The sequence below is a fragment of the Hemitrygon akajei genome, chromosome 1, assembly GCF_048418815.1.
Source record: "Hemitrygon akajei chromosome 1, sHemAka1.3, whole genome shotgun sequence".
Classification (NCBI taxonomy): domain Eukaryota; kingdom Metazoa; phylum Chordata; class Chondrichthyes; order Myliobatiformes; family Dasyatidae; genus Hemitrygon; species Hemitrygon akajei.
In genome coordinates this window covers 110,249,174-110,271,523 of record NC_133124.1, presented here as the reverse complement: position 1 = coordinate 110,271,523, position 22,350 = coordinate 110,249,174, and the positions used below count along the sequence as shown (strand labels likewise).

The 22,350-nt window shown below is 39.7% G+C and overlaps 1 protein-coding gene across 5 annotated transcripts in view; it reads left to right on the top strand.

The window, feature by feature from the left end:
* dpy19l1l (dpy-19-like 1, like (H. sapiens)) overlaps positions 1-22,350 on the top strand; it is a 114,773-nt gene that overhangs the window by 3,411 nt on the left and 89,012 nt on the right. For all 5 annotated transcript variants that reach the window (XM_073049848.1, XM_073049843.1, XM_073049867.1 and 2 more), the window contains exons 5-9: positions 4,092-4,179; positions 5,619-5,756; positions 6,740-6,860; positions 6,946-7,039; positions 19,775-19,832. In XM_073049848.1, the coding sequence (XP_072905949.1) occupies positions 4,092-4,179; positions 5,619-5,756; positions 6,740-6,860; positions 6,946-7,039; positions 19,775-19,832 (499 nt within the window). The remainder of the gene's footprint in view (positions 1-4,091; positions 4,180-5,618; positions 5,757-6,739; positions 6,861-6,945; positions 7,040-19,774; positions 19,833-22,350) is intronic.

Sequence of the window (22,350 nt, the reverse complement as noted above, 5' to 3'; positions counted from 1 at the left end):
AACAAAAGGATGGTTTTATTACTTGGATTCAGATTCGGATTCAGTTTATTGTCATTTAGAAACCACAAATGCAATGCGGTTAAAAAATGAGACAGCGTTCCCCTAGAATGATATCACAAAAGCATATGACAAAACAGACTACACCAGAAAATCCACACAACGTTTGGCAATCCCCAATCCAGAGTCCGGAGAGGCTGCTGCGTATTAATATCGCGCTACCATCTAGTGCGTTCCCCAGCAAGGAGCTCCAAATCCACCAGACAAAAACTAAAGCTACAAGACCTGCACAAAACCACATAATTACAACAGTGCAAACAATAGCATAATTGATTAAAAAAAAGACTATGGGCACAGTAAAAATAGTCCAAGATGTTAAAGGACTGTAAGTTCAAAAGAAATCACCACAGTTTCCACAAGTCCCCAGGGTCCTGACAGACTCGCCATCCCACGCCGGCGGCAGAAGGGAGTACCCCTGCTATGGACTTCCAAGGCGCCGCCCGACTCAGCCTCGCAGACGCAGAACACAATGGAAGCTCCGTCGAAACCAGCCTCGCAGACGCAGCACACACCAAAAGCGACCTGAGTCCGTAGAACCTCGGAGCCGACGACCATCCCCTCCGGCACAGCTTCTCCGAGCTCCATCCTCTGCCGAGCGTATTAAGACGGCCCCGCCAACGGCCATCAGCAACGCGACTCCGAGGACTGGGGGCCTGTTCTTCCCAGCAGAGTCCCGGACCTCACAACAGCAGCAGCAACGATAAAGGTCTTCCTGGAATTTCCCGATGTTTCTCCGTGCTTCCACGTACGTTTTCAATCGATTATGATTGCACACGCCACCCCACTTCACAAATAACAGATAATCAGTTCTGGATGACCTATTAGGTGAAAAAGATCTTTGGATTCAACATCAAATTTATTTTTCTGGGAGAAATTGGGAAACTTGAACTAGGGAGCTGAGCATATCATTTTCCCATCTTTCTCAATAATTTGCTGCAGTTTGTTATCAAATGAATTAGTGGCTTTTGTTTTTAGGAGATGCAGGGTTTTTAAAAGTAGGAACATTTATTTCCTCTGAATTTTGCTGAAATGTGTTCGGTCATATAATTTGAGTGTGATTGATTCCAGCAGGATACTGAGGGATATTTTAGTATTTATTTTGTACAAAGTTTGGTCAGATAAGAGAGCTAACAAATAATACCAAAGAGGTCAGATAAATGTTTGAGATGGTGGAAGGAGCTTTGCATTGAAAAAAATCAAAATACTTTCTAAACAGGAACAGCAGGAGGACTGGAGAGGGAGACTCAAAGTATAGAAGTTGAGTTAACCTTTATTGTTGGCTTGATCTTGGAGTCTATAATCGAAGAAGCTTAACTGAATAAAGCCAAACCAAGTCAATATTAGTTTATTAATGAAACTTGTATTTGATAATTTACCTGTGTTCTTTTGAGGATATGACAAGCAGATTTGATAGAAGGGAACCAGTGATAGTAGTGTATTTGGAATTTCTGAATGCATTCCATAAAGTGCCATCCAAAAGGCTGTTGCACACGATGAGTTGTAACACCGAAGGAAGTGTGGTTTGATGATTGGTTATTTCATAAAAAGTGCAAAGTCAGAATAAATAGGCCTTTCTCAGGCCCCTCCTTATTTAGTATGGAAGAGGGAGTGGTGTGTAAGGTATCCAAGTTTGCTGATGACATAGAGGCAGTGGAAGTATGTGCAATAATGAACTTATTTGAATTCTGTTGTAGGATGTAGAAGGCAAAAAAATTCAGCAGATGAAGTTTAATGTAGAAGGGCGTTGACAGAGAACTTTCAAAACATAATTCTATTTAGTGCTGTATTATCAGGTAACTGAAGGAAAAGATTCAGAGTTGTTCCCAAAACTACTTTGGCAAAGTGTAGTATTCCCACTGACACCTCAGAATCTCTGGCCTGTGATTCTGAAAATGGAGACATTGCATTTTGGATGATGTTGAGCCCATTGACTGGGACACATAGAGCTTGGTGTAAATGGCAGAAGGAGTATGCCTCCTCCCAACCACCATTTCTCTCTGGCACTTCCTGATCCCCCTGCAACAAATGTCCTAGTTTATTAGCCATGCAATAAGCCACAGCACAGGGGTGGAATCAAGTTGCCTTCAACTCCGCAGGAGTGCTGAGACTAAGGAACTGAAAGCTAGTTAGTCCTCTTCAGATTGCTTACATTGCAGTGTGCTGTGTCAAGGGCAGGGCTCTGTTGGTCATTCTTTAATATTTTCTTCTTTGTGCAGGATTATGAGTGATTTGCATCATTCTACTCTAATCCTGCAAGTTCAGAGACAACTGATGAGACTCGCAATCACTGCCACAGGCAATGGGTAGTTTGTGTGGTGAAGTCTCTGTCATTTATACTGGGCTCTGTTGGCTCCAGACAAATAATATCAGTCCTTGGTGCCATGCTGAGCACTGCTTCTCAACTTCCAATGGTCATGTTACAGTTTTCACATGAGTTGGTAGTGTTATTAAACTTTTTTCAAAGTGGCTTTGAAAATATCCTTGAATCCTTTTCACTGCCTGACTGGTAATCTTCTGACAGAACTCAGAATAAGGTGTCTGTTGGATGTCTGGAGTCAGGCACATAAAGGACTAGACCTGCTCCTCAGTGTCAACTGTATGTAATTAGGGCCTAACTGCCAGGGATGTTGGCCTGGGAGAGATTCACTGATTCACTTGCTTGTTCATTGGATTTGGAAGGTTTTGTGGAGCTTGAGTTGGTGGAATCTCCTCTTTACTCATTTCTTCAGACAGCCAGTGATAGTCTTGGTACATTGGACTTGTCTTTGCCTTTCCTGAGGGCTGGAGATGAGTAGTGGACCATGCTTGCCAGGATCTCGCGGTGTACCTTTTTATGGAGGTTGCATTATACAGTGGGGGCAGCTTTGTAGAGGACCATTGTTTTAAGGATGTTAATATGAGGTCCATCATCTCTGACACTTCACTGAAAGAGTTGGCAGTGTCTTTGAGCTGGGCTTCTGTGTTGATAATCTAGAATCACAACTGGGTTGGTAGCATTGTTGAAAGAGAATTTGTGGTATAAATAAACCAGGTGACTTCAAACCTATTTAGACAGGCAGACAGCTTCTTAGCATCCTAATTCAAAATAATTTCCGAGACATTCAAAATGTGGGAAGTATTTTAGAAAAGTCATTACAAATCTGTCAAACATGACTTGTGTGAGACAATTGTGCGTGCATGAGAGAAAGATTTGTGGCTGGTATTTCTGTGGGATATCAGAATCTCACCGTTACCAATGCTTTGCAATCAATGAGGTATGCTTGATGTATAGTCACTCGTGTAGGGAATACAGAAGCTAATTTGGGCACCAAGGTCCAACAAAATCAGTATTATGATAATGTCCAGGTCATTTATTTTTAATATTGTTGATTCTTCAAATCAGGCTCAAAACTCTGAGAAGAATCTCCTTACCAGCTATAAAGCATTGCCTTTGGACCTTCATAATTTTTGAAGTCTGTTTCAGTTTCCAAAATATGACTGCATTTTTTGAAGTGTCATGTGAAGCAAAAGTTGTATTAAACTACACCAGAGATCTAGAGGAAGTCTCTAGATGATGAGATCTCTTAAGTGCAGACTAAAGACAGGAGGAATATCTTTGCATACTTCACAGTATGGCACAGAGAAGGGCTCTGAATACGCTGTTGTTCTGAAGAAATCAAGTATTCTTCAGCTGAACCACTGGCTACATTGTGTTCTTAGTTTTGAAAAGTTTTATGTAATTTGAAGGTAGTCTCATCAGACATTCTTCCCACACACCCCCCACCCCTCATTCTTAGGGTCTCATATGTATATCAGATCTGTGGTTCTTCTGCTGTTAATATTCTTGCTTGAGCTCCGTGTAATTGTTTTCTATCTAGTGAGAGACAAATAGATTGAAGGAATTTCTAAATTGTTTGAAAGCTAGTATCCAACTGTTTATATTTACTGGTCATTTGGTGACAGAATTGTGTATGCCTGCTGAATAAACAGCTATTTTATAGACCTTTTTTTCAATTGTTGAAGTAATGTTTAAACATTGTTCTAATTTATTTCAGGTACCACATAGCCAGCCTCTTTGAAAATAATCAACATTTCTCTCATCTTTCAACATTGGAACGTGAAATGGCCTTTCGTACTGAAATGGTAAGCGTTTGATTTAGCTTATTAGTGATTAAACTCAGAGTCCCAGTGTACTCAAAGACAACAGTATGGCAATTAATTGGTAGTTTGCCAGTAGCTTGTTTTCTGCATTAGTTGATTTCTGGTCAGCAACCTTCTTTTTGATAAAGTGCATCTGGTTTCTCAAAATGAGCTGCTTTGTCAAACCAAGTTGTAAGGCAAACACAATTCACATAGCATTTCATACTACAGACAAAATTGAATTGTAAATACCTCAGATTTTACCAATTTAATTTTGCATTTACAATGATGGTTGGTCATTGGAAGAGATTGGATGATTGGAATATTCTGACATTTTGATACAGATGCTGTGGAGGAAACCAAATTAGAGAAAATAAAGAGGACTAGTTCTGCAGTTAGCACTTCATTCTGTTCCTTGAACATTAGGGCAGTGGAAACCTTGTATTTGAGCATGAAAAGAGGAAGGAGAATCATCATTTTTGTTTGCAAACAGAAAAACTATAGAAAATTGTGACCTTATTTGGCCTCAGAAAGACATGTTTTCTTTCAGGTTTGATGTGGTTGCACCGCACTATGTGGAGCTAGTCTGAGCTTTTCCTTCAACTGTGTTCTACATTTGATTGGTCAGAACTGAGTACCTTTATGGGATCAGATCTTGTTCCCACACTATACGTGGCCCATTGTGGGCTCATTATGACTGATCTCTGCTCTGTTTATTGGGATTTCTCATGTTCACCCAATGTCTTTCTCAATCCTTTCCAGTCTAAACAAAATTCAGCTGGTTTCCTTTAAGGTTATAATTCTATCCACATCCCACAGAACCTCCCCAAGTCTAACATGGAAATAAAGTAAGATGACAGAATGAGGAATTGAACTAAGACACTTGATCAGTGACTGGTTAATTGTATTGTTCATCTTGGTCTTTCTCTCTACTAGATGTCATTGCAGGTAGTGTTAAGAAACAGTGACTGAGGTATTCAGCACATTGGCTCAGTGAATTTGGAACTGTTTAAGGATGAACAGATATAACGGTAGTTTGGAGGGATATGTCTAAAGTAAATTTATTAACCTTGCCTACAAATCATCACTGTTCATTTAGAAATTAAAACTATTTATAATGTATGTATGTGGAGGGAGGTTGGAATAATCTTTGAATGAGAATACCGGTAGTTAATCTGATATTTTAAAAATCTGGATATACAATCAATTGAAATATTGGTTACAATGCAGAATGAGTGGTTTTTAATACCGTTCTGTAATAGGAATAAACTTTAGCAAGCTAGAGTTGCATGAAGTATTCTTTCCACAATATGTTTGCACAGTGAGCTAGAGTTCATTGTTCCCTTGACATTTCTGGTTTGTTTTTCAAAGTCTGTTTTGGACATGTTGGAGTTTATCTTAGTTATATTGACATAATGCTTTAAAATATTTTCTCATTTTAGGGATTGTATTATTCGTTCTTTAAGACCATTATAGAGGCACCTTCATATTTTGAAGGTTTAATTTCCATAATGAACGATTGTTTGACTGAATATCCTTTGGTTATCAACACCTTGAAGCGGTTCAATCTTTATCCAGAGGTTGGTAATCTCCTGAAAGAATTTATTATTTTCATGACATCTGGTTCTGAATGACAATGCATCAAGTTCTGTTTATTCATCAGTATAAAGATTAAAACAGGCAGAAAACTAGCTGGCATTTAGGAAAGTTCTTTAATGTTCTCCCATCCTGCCCTGCTGTTGCACAAATTCCACATTATTTAAAACAGCATTCCCTAATGTAGTCTTGTCCATGATCCTGCACATGCAGCATCCTTACTCTTTCCTCATCAATCTCAACTCTAGTTTACTGTGTCTCCCATTCTTCCTGGGAACTTGATTCATGCTTATTCCTGCTTGCCCATCAAATGGAATCTTAACATTTCCTGTGTCTCTGTTGCTCAATGCAGAGTTGGTTATTTTGTGACTTGCATTGGCTGCTGTAAGGTAGGTAGCAACAGTTTATTTAAAAGGCAGTGCCACAAGTGAATTTTTGCCATGGGGTGAAATGTTGCAAGCAGTAATTAGAGTAGAAATATTGGTTGATAAACTCGTAGATGTCACTACACTTGAATTAATGCCTCCAGCTCCATAATATTTCCGTGCACTGACAGAAAAGCACCGAAGTCCTTATTTTGCATTGATATGGTACTGATTCACTACTGTGGTGCCATGCACTTCAGTGTTTAAGTCTTGGGTGGGTCACAAACCCTCAGCCTTCTGCCATACAATTGCTATTAACATGCATCATTATAATTGCTTTTTTCAAAAAAAGTTGGATATTGTTGACAATAGTGATTTCCTCTCTTGTTTGCCAACTTTTGGGTGACTAGTCAGGTGCTATCAGGAATTTATTCAATGCTTGGGTGATGAACCCTATTACTGGGATTGGAAGGGGTAGTGTTCTTGAGCCTGTTTAAGCTATTACTTCCAGCTATCACTTAGTGAAATCTATCTAAAGAGAAATAGTTTGCATAAAACTGAGCCCTGTGTAAAGGGTAAACCTGACTCTTTTGTTTTGGTAGGTAGTGTTGGCTAGCTGGTACCGCATTTACATTGCCTCTGCAGATTTTCTTGGCATTCCAACCAAAATATGTTGGCGTGTAGACAGAGGTCAGGGTTTCACTCCTGTGGAGAGCTGTGAAGGTAAGTCGTTACGTGTACTTCAGAACCTGCTTTGGAGTATTTATGTGGTAATAAGCTTAAAATATGATTTTATTTTGTTCAACAGGAATGGGCGACCCTGCCTACTTTTATGTCACATTTGTTTTTATTTTAAATGGGTTCATGATGTCACTATTTTTCATCTATGGAACATACTTGAGGTAAGCATATATTCCAGTACCATTAATAGATTAATCTGCTACACGTTGTTCTGGGCCAGTGACTTGCTCTGCCCAACTAGAGGATTCAGTAATTTAGCAATGAACCAGTAACTGTGGGAATGTCATGGAAGAAATTACCTAAAATTTTCTTTGGAGATCAACTGTGATTTTTTTTTTATCAATGAGATTCTTGTTGATGTGTACATTTGTGTATTTAGGCTGCAATTAATATGTTAATAACTCTGTGTAAAGTATATTTTAGGAGGCTGCATTAGTTTGAAAATTCTCACATTTCCTTGGAAGTGTTGATGCAGTGAGATTGTGGCCAGTACTTCAGTATTTTCCTATTTTCTGGTGAAATCCAGATGTCCAAATCATCTACAAAAATCTACTTCTTTGACTTATTATCTTCAGATCTGTATTGGTGCCAAATTTTGTGTGCTAATATTCCAGAGGAACACCTTGGGACATTTTATTGGGTTAAAGGTATTTTATCATCCTTCAGGGTTATTCCAGAGAGGAAAATCTGACCTGGGAAGTTGAACCAACTGGTCTCTTTCATCACCAAACATGGACTTAGGCTAAAAGGTTGGCATCTGTGCTGCTCCTAACAGATGTGTCTTTTGTTCCCTTTCTGCATCTCCTGTCAGTTCTTAACAAAGAAATAATCAGACATATTACTTATGAGAAAATGCATTTCTTATAGGCCCTTACCCCCCCCCCCCCCCCACAGACTTTACTGCTTCCCCCAATGAAAACTGAAACTCTACTGCAGTTTGTTGTTTTGTTGAGGAGAGATGGTTGGGGGGGGGGGGGGGAGGTGGGTAGGTAGCACAGTGGCATAGCTGGTGGAGCTGCTGTTTCATAGTTTTGGTGATCCAGGTTCGATCCTGACCTCTGGCGCTATCTGTGTGAATTTTGCATGTTCTCCCTGTGAAAACAATGAAGTATTTACTAGTAAGTTAATTGGTAATGTGGTGGGTGATGGAATTGTTGGGAATATTGGGGGTGGTGGATGTCTCCCAAGTGTTAATGTAAAGGCCTGGCATTTGTCCTTATGTTCCTTTTTCTTTTTTGCTCCTTTTGTATATATTTTTTATATTCTGGTTTTATATTTCCTAATGTTTGCTAACTGATATCTTCCATTATTTTATCAGTTTCTTTAGTCTTTGCCACATTCTAAAGTGCTCCCAGTCCCCATACTTCCTGCTATTTCTGGCAAATTTATAACTGTCTCATATTGGCCAAAGATAGACTACTTTACATGTTTCTTTTTACAAACTGTATAGTATTTCTTTAGATGCCAGCCATTGCTGTCATAACCTTTTAGTGTAGTTTCCCAGCCAACCATGTTCTTTTCGCCTCTCACATTTTTGTTGTTTCTTTGGTTCAGAATGAAAACAAGAGTTGGGTAAATCTTATTTCTCTATTTTGAATAGTTCATGGCATCAAAAGGCAAACAGCTTGGGTAGGATGTGGAAGTGAAGGGAGAAGTAAATTGCCTGTGATGTATTAGCATCTCCTGTCTGTTCTGTAAGATGTACACAGTCCGAATCAGTTTGCATATCTAATTATCATGGCAATAACAACTCCTTGGAGTTCCTGCACTGCAGGCGTTTCTCTTTTAAAATGTTAATCCATCTGGCAATTTTCTAATACCTCAGGTTTAGCAGAAGTGGTTTCTAATGGTTCAGTGTTTAAAATCTAGAGCTTTGGCATTTTTCAGCAACTGCAAGGAATCTTCCAATGGCTTTATTTAAAAGCTTTCACATTTTCACTCACTAATCAGAAGTAAATCTGGATTTTTCCACATAGTATGTAGGTCAAAACATATCCATATTTCATTTTTGGTCCTCAGAATTTGCATTTTCATTGAGCTTTTGTTTTTGGATTGTTTTAGTTTACTTTTAGAGCTGGTTTTGGTAATCTAACACAAGGAGTGGAAAATCCTCTTGGATTTAATTTCCTGTTAAGAATTCACTCTCTTTCAGTGTCTTTGCTCCCGGATCTTACAATCTCACTTCCTGAAGCGCTAATCAGTTTTTTAGATTGGAACTGTTGTTCGCATGTCACAGATTTTTAATCCTTTGAAGTAGTTCTTCTTTAAATAGTTTAATGAAATTCCTGGTATTTTACCAGGCAGAGAGGCAGTAGCACGGGAACTTCTGTCAATTTGTGAACTCACTAATATAATAAGCAAATGTAGTTTCATTTCATAGGTTGTAACACCAGACAGTCAGCCATTCTTGTCTGGCGAGTAGTGTCAGGATTGGTCTCCTTTCAGATTAACCGGGTCACAGTATGAACGTTCCTGACTCGACTCTTGTTTTTTTTACGAAGCCGCATGGCTAGCTCGGCGCTCAACTCAGCACAGATGGAAAGCGTGCTTGGGGGATTGTAGTTGTTTGATGGGAATAACTATGAAAAAATTAATAGTATTTGGTTGTCTCTTCCTTCTGACCTTCTCCATTCCCAATCATTCCTCAATGCTGTCAGGGAGGAGGAAGTATCAGATAGAATCAGTCTGTTAAATCTATAACAAATGGTGCAGAATGCATTGAGCATTATTTTAAATGTTATTTTAATCTCATTTGGTTTTGGATGTTATTGACAGGACTAGCATTCACTGCTGGTCCCCAATGGCTGTGAGAAGATGGTGTTTATCTGCTGGAATGTAAATCAAAAGAAGTGTAGATTCTGTACTTCTGAAATGAAACTAGAAAAGTTTGGAAGCACTCACCAGGTCAGGTGACATCTGCGGAGTGATATTGAGTTAACTTTTAGCTCATTGACCCATCATCAGATTGAACTTTGTCATTGTACTTTCAGAACTGAATGGCTAACTGGGCCACCTTAGAGTAATTTTGAATCAAACAGATTCTGCCTGGTGATGTATTTATGCTAGATTGATGAAGGGACAGCAACTGTCCTCCTTTGCCCATTAGTTAGATTAGTTTATAGAACCATAGAACATTACAGCACAGAAACAGGCCTTTTGGCCCTTCTTGGCTACGCCGAACCATTTTTTGCCTAGTCCCACTGACCTGCACCTGGACCATATCCCTCCATACACCTCTCATCCATGTACCTGTTCAAGTTTTTCTTAGATGTTAAAAGTGAGCCTGCATTTACCACTTCATCTGGCAGCTCATTCCACACTCCTACCACTCTCTGTGTGAAGAAGCCCCACCCAATGTTCCATTTAAACTTTTCCCCCTTCACCCTTAACCCATGTCCTCTGGTTTTTTTCTCCCCTAGCCTCAGTGGAAAAAGCCTGCTTGCATTCACTCTATCTATACCCATCATAATTTTATATACCTCTATCAAATCACCCTTCATTCTTCTATGCTCCACGGAATAAAGTCCTAACCGATTCAACCTTTCTCTGTAACTCAGTTTCTCAAGTCCCGGCAACATCCTTGTAAACCTTCTCTGCACTCTTTCAACCTTATTAATATCCTTCCGGTAATTCAGTGACCAAAACTGCGCATAAACTTTGGTAGTTATGCTATTCTGCGGATATTCAGAACTTAAGTTGATGCATCCCTCCAATGTTATATGAACTTGTTCCTCCTGATTACTGATCTCTCTAGTAGACAGTCTACTGGTTTTGCATTTTTTTAGTGCTTTTCTTAGTCTTAAGATGGCACAAAGCACTTTTCAATTGATGATGTGAGATCCCTGTTCCAGAGGAAAGATAGCAACCAAACCTATGCAGAAATGTGTTAAGAAGCAAGCAGTGTCTTTAGTTTTGTAACTTGATTGAGAGATCAAAATTGACTATAGAATAATTCACATTCTCTTCAAAATACTTCCTGTAATCTTACACTGAGTGGGCAGGTGAGACCCTCCTTTTTCTTATCTTTCTGCTGTGCCTTGGCAGCTTCATCCTAAAACTGTCAGCTTCCTTGTGCTGTTTGACAACTTGTCACCTTTAGGACCATCTCCTGGGTATTCGAGATTCAGTGCTAGTTGTGAAGAGATTTCCTCACACTGAGCTATTAGTATTTAAAATTCTAGCCACATACTAAATTTCCCAACTACTGACTCTAATATCCTGGATATTGTCTGACGCCGATCCAGATTCATGGTAACTCTTATAAAGGCTGACCTTGATGAGATCTAGACTAGTGATCCAATAATGTAGTTACCCTGCTAATCACCCTGTATGTTTAGACATGCATAAAAGAAGTCTGCATTTGGAAAGCCCTGTGAAGACTTGGTATTATATAAAATGTGAATTCCAGTATTGTAGAAAGTTACAACAGAGAAGCAGGCCATTTGGCCAATTGGAGAAACTCAGGTTTGGCAGCATCTGTCAGAGCTTGCATCATACACTGGGGTGCTCTCTTCAGTTACCTGGTGAGGTAACTGTAGCCTTTGGCCAGGAGTAGATGCTGTCAGGTGTTCCTTATTTGAAAAAGGAGATATTGCTTTGGAGGCGGTGCAGAGGAGGTTCACCAGGTTGATTACAGAGAGGAAGGGGCTTAGACTATGAAGAGAGATTGAGTCGCCTGGGACTGTACTCGCTGGAATACAGAAGAATGAGAGGAGATCTTATAGAAACATATAAAATTATGAAAGAGGACTAGGGGACATGGCCTCAAGATTCTGGGGAGTAGATTTAGGATGGAGAAGAGGAGGAACTGCTTTTCCCAGAGAGTGGTGAATCTGGAATTCTCTGCCTAGTGAAGCAACGGAGGCTACCTCAGTAAATATATTTAAGACAGAGTTGGATAGATTTTTGCATAGTAGGGGAATTGAGGTTATGGGGAAGAGACAGGTAGGTGGAGATGAATCCATGGCCAGATCTTATTGAATGGCGTAGCAGGCTCGATGGGCCAGATAGCCTACTCCTCCTATTTCTTATGTTTTTATGAGCTGTTTGGTTCTTACTCTTTTCATCAAGGCCCAGCACAGACAGCAACCTCCATGCTGACCTTGCTGGGAACCCTCTATAGCGAGTCTCAACAGGGAATAGCTACGCCTGCCATCCTTTGTCCCTGCACTTCTGGACTAAGGACTGGAACTTCGGGGCCTTCCTCTCATGAGCCTCCTCGCATCCTTCCTCCCATGGTACTGTGAGCTCTACCAGGATGATTTTCTTGTCTTCAGCAGACCACAGTATGATGCTTGGTTGCAGTGTGGTTTGCACCATTTCCGAGAACTGCAGCTTCCTCCCCACATCGATCCTCATCTCCCATGATTTGGCAGTTTGCAGCGGATTGGATTTAAGCTTTTTTGATACGTGGTCCTCTCCTTGATAAATAAAGTCGACATTTCAGGCCAAGAACCTTCATCAGGTCTGGAAAGAATGTGGGTGTGTTACTTACACATTCTAATCTCACAGCTGTAACGCTGATATCTTACAAGTTGTAGTTCGGGTTCCTATATGTGATGGGGTTTCACTACCTCTATGTCTTCAGCCAGTGATTGAACCACGTCCTTATCTTCCAGTAAGCAAATGCTCCCAGGCCCCACCCCATCTTTTCTCATAGAGAAACAGGCCCTTCAGCTCGCAAAGTTTGTTCCAACCATCAGCCATACGCTTACATTAATCCCACATCCCCAGTTAGCTTTGCTGCTAAGGGAAATGAATCTTCCCCATTCACCCTGTTTGGGCTGCTTGTTATACATCCACCCATGTCCAGTCTGTCCTTGTCGCACTTTACAGCGCTTGTATCATTCTCTTGTTTAATATGTCCTTCCTGTGGTGTAGTAACCAGAATTGATTGTACTACTCTAATTGTGATGTGATTAATGTCTTACACAGTTCCAACAATACCCCAAAACCCAATAATAGCAAATATCCCACATATTAATTTATCTTGAGTCATGGAAAAGTACAGCACAGAAACAGGCCCTTTGGCCCATCTAGTCCATGCCTGAAATGCGGATTGTGCTCTTTTCCATAGATGCTGCCTGGCCTGCTGAATTCCCTCAGTATTTTGTGTGTGCTGCTTTATGATATGGAGAGAAAGCTGTTGCCCATATAGCAAGCACCCCATTTCCACACATCTGATGAACCCAAAGGAACGGCAAAGACCAGTACAATTTGGCACCAGCGTCGTTGCAGGAATTGCCCGTCTATGTTGAACTCAAAGTAGGACTGCCTTGGGGACTCCAGCTCCAGATTTTTCCCTCTGGGTTTACTCCCAAAGCCTTCCTCATGAGTGGGTATAGCTGCAAGGCAGCAGAGGTTTGAGATCCGAGTTTTCCTTTTTCTAGATGAGCTGCCAACCACAGCTTACGAGCCTTATCTGCCCAAAGTGACTGGTTTTAAGGCGTCAGTCACCCACCTTTTCCCCTTCTCCTGTCATTAGAAACGTGAAGGCCAGAAGGTGGACTTATTTGTCAGAGGCTATTTGAGGCTAACACCACTGGGAGCATTTAATAGGTAGTGGGAAGTTACCCTCATTATTACCCCCGCCTATAACAACTTTAAGGAACAGGTTGGTTCCTACCAAAATGCAAAACCTCGCACTTGTCTGCATTGAATTCCATCTGCCATTTTTCAGCCCATTTTTCCAGCTGATTCAGATACCCTGCAAGTTGTGAAAGCCTTCCTCACTGTCCACTACATCCCCAAGCTGGTGTCATCTGCAAATTTGTTGATCCAGTTAACCACATTATCATCCAGGTCATTGATATAAATGACAAACAACAAAGGACCCAGCACTGATCCCTGCGGCACACTACTAGACACAGGCCTCCAGTGAGAGAGGCAACCCTCTACTACCACCCTCTGGGTTCTCCCACAAAGCTAATGTCTAATCCAATTTACTACCTCATCCTGAATGTGAGTGACTGAACCTTCTTGACCCACCACCATGCGGGACTTTGTCAAATGCCTTAAAGTCCATTTAGACAATATCCATTGGCTTGTATTCATCCACTTTTCTGGTAATTCCTCGAAAAACTCTGTAAGATTGGTTGGACATAATGTACCATGCATGAAGCCAATCTACTTCTGTGTACCAGACTTGATATCTTCAGGGTATGTATACGTCAGTTCTGTTCAATATTCTTTCATGTATTGTTTATTCGCTTGTCTCAGCCGCCCTATTAAACAGAACTCTGCCATTAGGTTTCTCAACTCCTAGCTGTAAAGAAAAAATGCCCAAAGCACTTCTAACCTGAGGTACTTCTGAACTGTAGTAATTAATGTGTGAAGTCCAGTAGTTAATTTCAAGAATCTCTCACATGGTAAGCAATTGAACTTCATTTTTGATGATATTGGTGGGTGATTTTCTTTTCGGCTGAACGTAGGAAGAACTTACTCTGTTTAAATTTGCTATGGAATCTCTTACAGCTATCTTAAATGTCAGGATATTGGTGTTGACTGCTTCAGTTATTTATGGGATAAGGGCAGCATATATTTACCTTGAGAGAAAGAGTCTTGAAACAGGTTCCACTTTATGTCTTGTTGCAGAGACAGTCTTGCCTGTCAGTGGCTCTGCATCAGGTCAGATGTCAGTGTCATCCTTTCACTCACTTAGAACTGATTTAGTTAAGATGACGCAATTCAAACTTATTGACCAAAGAACAGTCGAAGAAATTGTGCTACACCTGAAATCCTCCTCCTGTTCCCTTGACATTTTACCTACAACCTTTCTTTTAAAAAAAATTGTTTTTAATTGCATGGTGCCAGACATTTTGCAAATCTTTCAGGTTGCTTCCCAAAAGCCCTGTAAACTGCAGTTATTAAGCCTCTTTTTAAAAAAAAGAACAACCTAGATGCTTCAGTAATTAATAACTACAGGCCTGCATCAAGCATACCATGTTAATGGAAGTGTAGCAGTTCACAGAAATGGAGGGAGTTTGGATGGAAAAACTTGATATTTTATTACACCCTCTCAGAGATCCCATTATGATAGTAACCTCCCTGTTTGCTGGAGAAATTGTGGAAATCAAAATGCAAATCATTATATTTTTTGGGACTGCCCTGTTATCAAAAACTATTGGAGGGGGATACACAATGCCCTACAAGACATCTTTAAATGTGAAATACCCTTAGAGAGTAAGACCATATATTTTGGATATATACCTCAAGAATGGTTGAAAAGAGATAAATATTTAATGAATATACTGTTGGTGGCTGGTAAAAAGACTCTAACTAGGAAATGGTTATCACAGGACAGCCCAACTTTAAATACATGGATGGAAATTACAATGGACATTTACAAAATGGAGAAGATAACAGCATCTGTTAATCATAATCTGGAACAACTTGATTCATACTGGGAAAAATGGTTTAACTACATAATCCCTCATAGGCCTGATTTTATTCTCACAAATCAATGAATATGTTGTAAAAAAAAAGATCACTCCCTACTTGTACATAGTTCTTTCCTTTTGCTTGTTTTTTCTTTCCATTCTTTTCTAGAAGTGTATACCTCAGATAAATATTTTGTGGAGATTTGTGATATATAGGATTATATGATATATATGTATAATGTCTGAAATACATCTTATGGAAATGTTTGATGATGAACTTCTATAAAAAAAAATTACAAAAAAAAAAGAAAAGGTTGCTCATCAGCAACTTAATAGCTTTTTGGCACTAAGCAATTGAATGAATGTTTTCTAGTCTGTATTTTAGAATCACCATAGCTCTGATAATATTCTGGTCAAGGTTTTAAATGACATCCATTTAAACCATGATGATAAAATTTCAGTTTTGGTTTTACTGGATCTTAGTGCTACTTTTGACACAGTTGACCATGGCATATTACTGGACAGACTGGAAAACTGGGTAGGACTTTGCAATACAGTTCTTAAGTAGTTTAAATCGTATTTACAGGACAGGGACTATTTTGTATCGATTGGAAGCTGCATATCTGACCAAATCAAAAATGACATGTGGAGTGTCTCGAGGGTCCATATTAGGGCCTCTTCTGTTTAACATGTGCAAGCAAAGAAATCTTGTTGCTTATGACACTAATTATGCAGATGACACTCTGATTTGTATAACAGTGTCATCAAGTGACCATGGCCCCATACAATCACTAAAGAAACTGTATTGAACAAATCACTGATTGGATGAGCCAAAATTTCCTCCAGTTAAACAAAGAGAAATTGAAATAATTGTTTTTGGTGCCAAAAAAGAACGATTAAAAGCCAGTGCTCACTTCGAATCCCTGTCAGTACAGACCCCAAACCAAGCCAGAAACCTTAGTGTTGTGATGGACTTCAACTTAAATTTTAACTGTCTCTTTAAGACAATTACAAAGGCAGCCTACTACCATCTTAAAAATATAGCGAGTTAAAGGGCTTATACCTCATCAAGATCTTGAAAAACTCGTTCATGCATTTACTTTTGGTAGGCTTGGCTGCAGTGATGGTGTTTTCATGTCTCTGTATATTAAAAACAAATCCCACAGACAGCTTCAGCTCATTGAACGCTTCTGCTGGAGTCTTCACTAAGACCAAGAAAATAGAACATGTCACTCCAGTTCTCAGATTGCTGCACTAGCGTCCTCTCCATCAGAGGACTGACTTTAAAATATTGCTATTAGTTTATAAAGCACCGAATGGTCTAGGGCCGAAATACATCTCCGATCTTGTGCTGCATTATGAACCTTCCCGAGCTCTCCAGGTCATCTGGGGCGGGTATGCTTACTGTCCTCGGGGTCAAAACTAAATATGGTGAAGCAGCTTTTAGTTACTATTCTCCACATATCTGGAATAACCTTCCAGAGGATCTGAAGTCTGCCCCAAATTTAATCTCTTTTAAATTGATGTGTAAAACTTTTTGCTGTAGCTTTTAATTAGAATCTCCTGCACTGTAACTTCCATTTATCATATCATGTTTATTGGGATTTTATTCTCATATATTGTCTGAAATTTGATGTTTGTTTTTTATAACTTCTATGTAAAGCACTTTGAACTGCCTTGTGTTTGAAAAGTGCAACACAAATAAACTTGCTTTCATTCTATTTGTATTGTGATTAAAGCAGTTTTGTTCTTTAAGTTGCCAAATGATTTAATTCTGTAGAGAGTTGAGGAATGAATTGTTTGATTGCAACACATACAATTCTAGAGGAATTCAGGAGGTCAGACGGCATCTATAGAAACAAATAAACAATCTGCAGATTTTTTCCTCTTGTTTGTAATTCTTTTTGGCCTGAGACTTTCAAGATTTTAATGGGCTGGTTGGGAGCGAATGCATTCCACTGGAGGGCGCTCCTGTTGAGCAAACTCAGTCTACAGGCATCTACTGATGATGTGGCTATTTTAATGTGTGCTTCCAGTTCATGGAAGGGTGATTTTTTTTCCCCCATTTACCTCCCCGCCCCTGCCTCTTTAAGGAACCTGTGTTCTCTTCTCAATGTGGCATTTAATAATTTTTGAGGGTATGTATTGTACCCTCAGTTTGCCCATTTCTGTTGAAATTCAGAATCAGTTTTATTATCATTGACATGCTGTAAAATTTGCATCAGTAGTACATTTAAAAAACTATTGTAAGTTACAATAAGCCTATATAAAAATGGTGTACAAAGAGAGCAAAATAGTAAGGTATTGTCCATTGGTTAATGGACCATTGAGATGTCTGATGGCAGAGAGGAAGAAGCTCTCCCTACGAAGCCGAGTGTGTCTTCAGGCTCCTGTACCACCACCTTGATGGTAGCAATGAGAAGAGGACATGTACTGGGTGATGGGGGTCCTTAATGACGGATGCCTCCTTTTTGAGGCATCACCTTATGTCCTCGATGCTAGGTAGGCTATTGCCCATGATGGAGCTGGCTGAGTTTACATCCATTTGCAGCTTTATTCAATCCTGTGCATTGTGCCTCCATACCAGTAATGATGCAACTGGTCAGAATGCTGTCCATGATACATCTGTAGCAATTTGCTAGAGTCTTAGGTGACATACTAAATCTCATATTCCTAATGAAGTATAGTGAGAAAAACAGATGGTTCTCTGTTTACAGATGAGTTATTGGGATACATTAACACAACCCAAGGTTGTGAAATTTTGAGGAGTTGTATGTTGAAGTGGGGATGGGAAGGGGGCAGGTGGGGAACTAAATGAGTATGGGGACTGGCTGGACACATAAATCAGAATATTACTAACACAAAGGATAAACTAATATGGACAGCAATGACTGAATAGGTTGTGTCCCTGCCCTAATTTCTGTATGTTTGAGATCCTATTATATTGAACAACCACCAATCTAGTCATTACATATTTACCCATGTTGTGCCCAGCCATCCCTGTTTACTGATTGGGTCACTTGATCTAGTTTTAAGACTTGTGTGAAGATCTGATCACATTTCAGGTTATATTTATGCAGAAATAGAGAAAATTCTAAAGGGCTCACTAACTTTCTAGCACCACTGTATATCCTTCATAATTTTGTATAACTATCAAATAACCTCTCAGTCTTTTATGTTCTATAGAATAAAGTCCAAACCTATTTAACCGTTCTCTATAACACAGGTCCTCAAATCCTGGCAACGTCCTTGTAAATTTTCTCTGCACTTTTTCAATCTTTATTTATATTTTTTCTATAGGTAGGTGACCAAAACTCCATACAATACTCCAAGTAAGGCCTCACCAATGTCTTATACAATTTCAACATTATATCCCAATTCCTGTACTTGGTACATTGATTTATGAAGGCCAGTGTACCAAAAGCTTTCTTTATGACCCTATCTATCTATGATGCCACTTTCAAGAAATTATGGATCTGTATTCCCAGTTCCCTCTGTTCTACCACACTCCTCAGTACCCTGCTTCTCACTGTGTTAGACCTACTCTCACACTTGTCTGCATTAAATTCCATCTACCATTTTTCAGCCCACTCTTCCAGCCAGTTCAGATCACACTGCAAGCTTTGATTGTCTTCCTCACTTTCTACTATAGCCCCAGTCTTGGTGTCATCTGTAAATTTGATGATCCAGTTTACTACATTATCATCCAGATCGTTAATATAAATGACAAACAGCAATGGACCCCTGTGGCACAGTAGTAATCACAGGCCTCAACTCAGAGAGGCAACCATCTACTACCCCCTCTCTGGCTTCTCAGACTTAATGAAAGCAGACTAAGCCTATGACTTATGGAAAGTCATGGAAAGTTCCCAATGGCTCCTGTTCCTGCCAACTCTCAATCTTAAATGAAGCTAGCAATTCAACTAATTTATATTTTTATAGTGGCGGTATATAAAGGATGATCAACATAAAGTAAGTTTTCAACTCTGAATATATTTTCTCCCGAAGTATTTTATACTGAACTACATAATTTTTATGTATAAATTTTATATTTGAATACTTCATTGTGTTTGGGGGACAATTTCTCTATCTTAATTTACCAATGTTCCAATTACTGCCTTTTATAAGCTATAGCCTGTTACACCTATTTTATTGTATTTTGAGCCCAGTCCTGCACCTATACGGTTTAGTCTTTCAATGTCACTGTACTCAAGGTGGACATTCCCAGGCACTATTCTCCCAGTGTCCTAGCTAACATTCATCACTTTCCAACTTAACCAAAGAAGGTTATTCTTTGTTCTCACTTCTCATTGGATGTGGATTGCTGCTGAGACAGTAGTGGTAGGAACAAAATTCCGGGAAGAGGTGAGCGCAAGCAATGCTGACAGGTTGCATTTTGTTGAAGAGAAAATGGCTCTATACTAAAATAGTTAATGGGTATCAAACTGTGAAACTTAACTGAATATTGCAAAATGTTCAAGAAATTAGATTGTAAACAATATTTTTTTTCTTTTCCAGTGGGAGCAGGTTTGGTGGAATAGTCACTGTAGCTTGCTTTTTTTTTAATCATGGTGAGGTAAGTGTGAAAGTTGTTTCTTTTGAATATATATTTATGATATTAATATTTCAATGTTTAGCTTCAGATTTGCTGTATTTGATCTTTTACCCTGTGTAAAAGATCATGGTTGGTTGTTCAAGACAAGAGCTGCTTTACTGTTGGATACACAATGTACAAAATTGAACATGGGAATCAGTAACACGCAAGCAACTAAACTCCTGTTGCAATGCAGGCATCAGTAAAGCCATGAAGGTTTTGCTGAACGTTTCTTCATGACCACTGTTTCCACACTCCTCCATTCCCCTCACTCTTTGCCTACCTTGCCCACTGGGGCAGCAGTGACTCTCCAAGTTCCAATGTATCAGTCTGAAAATTCACAGCTAATTTTCAAAAGAAGGCTTAACTGACACTTTCTGAAGGTGATTGCATACATGGCTAATGAATGTTGTTCATACCAAAGCATTTAAAATAGCATCTTGTTGACTATACAGATGGTGCAGATTTTAATTAAACTGTGATATGAGAAGAGTATTCACCTTTTAAACGCTGTTCAACAATAAGATTAAAGTTCCTCTTTGGTACAGAACATGCTATTGTTATATCAGTGATTTTAAAAATCAGCATGTCAGGGGATAAAGCTTTCCATTAAAACTGAGGATACAATCTACATTTTAACCTGTGAAACTCTGGTTAGGTTTTGAGAAATACACTGTATGATTATAATGGCTCTGTGCATCCAAATTTTGTTTACTAGCTATAATGACATCTAGGTTAGTAGGCAGCCGTCGATCCCAGGGGATCATGGGTTTACGCCTCTGGTGGACTGTGTCCTCTACAGGGTGCAAGTCTGGGTGGGAAGGTTTGAAGAAACGGCTGTTGCCCATGCAGTGAGTTCTCCCTCTCCACATCACTAATGTAGTCCAAGGGATTTACTCCTGAAGCCTTTCCCATGGGTGGGTATGGCCACAAGGCAGCGAAGGTTTAATATCGGAGTTTTCCTTCTTCTAGGCGGGCTGCCGTCCAAGGCTGATAAGCCCCACTTGTCCGAAGCAACTGGTTTTGAGGTGCCATTGGTCTGCCTTTGCCCCTTCTCTTGTCAGTAGAAACAGTTCCACTGGGCCTAGTAGCTAAGCCACACCTGAAGGCCAAGAGTTGGACTTGGTTGTTAGAGACGTATGCCATTTGGAGCACTTCATAGGTAGTGGCAGCTTATCTCAGTGACAACCTTAGAAACCATCTATTACAGGAAGAATCAGCACCGTCAGCACATCCTCTATATGTTAGTGGATTAGAAATATTTGAAATGTGTTATTTAAGGTTATTAATCATAAGCCCAATATCTGTAAGTGGTAGGTTGTAGTTGTAATTTTCTAAGTCCCTCATTCAATCCCACACACTATACCAACCTACCAGCAGAACAATACTGCTGTTCTCTGTAAAATCTGGTAACTGTGAGATTTAAAATGGAGGCTGAACTTAACATAAATAGTACAGTAAAGGCCCTTTAACCTATGATGTTGACCTTTTAATCTACTCTTAAGATCAATCTGATCCTTCCCTCCCACATAGTCCTTCATTTTTCTTTCATCCATGTGCTTATCCAAGAGTGTCTTAACTGTCCATCACCCCTAGCAATGTGTTCCATGCATCAACCACTCTCTGTTTAAAAAGAAACAACTGCTTCTAACATTCCCCCATACTTTCCTCCAATCATCTTAAAATTATGCCCCTTCATATTAGTCTTTTCCACACTGGGAAAAAGGTATCTGACTGTCCACTCTATCTTTGCCTCTTATCACGTTATACACCTCTATCAAGTTAGTGCTCATCTTCCTTTGCTCCAGAGATAAAAGCCCTAGCTCGCTCAGCATATCCTCATAGACATGCTCTCTAATCCAGATAGCATCTTTATGAAACTCTGCAACCTCTCTTAAAGTTTCCACATCCTTCCTATAATGAGGTGAACAGAACTGAACACGATACTCCATGTGGTCTAAGCACAATTTTTTTTGAGCTGCAAAAGAGCTCAAGAGCCTTGCGGCTCTTGAACTCTTAATCCCCCAACTAATGAAGGCCAAAACACCATATGCCTTCTTAACCACCTTTTCAGCCTATGCAGCAACTTCGAGAAATCAGTGGACATGGACCCCAGGATTCCTCTGTTCGTTCACACGGCTAAGAATCTTGCCATTAACTCTATACTCTGCCTTCAAGTTCGACCTTCTAAAGTGTACACACTTCTGGATTGAATTCTACCTGCTATTTCTCAGCCCAGCTCTGTATCCAAAAAAATGTCCCATTGTAAGAAAGGACAACCATCTACTCTATTCACAACACCACCAACCTTTATGTCACCTGCAAACTTCCTAAACCACCCTTTCAGTTCCTCATCCAAGTCATTTATAAAAATCATAAAGAGCAGGGATCCCAGAACAGATTGCTGCAGAACACTACTGATCACTGACCTCCAAGTAGAATACGTTCCATCTGCTATCATGCTCTGACTTCTGTATGCAAGCCAATTCTGAATCCATGT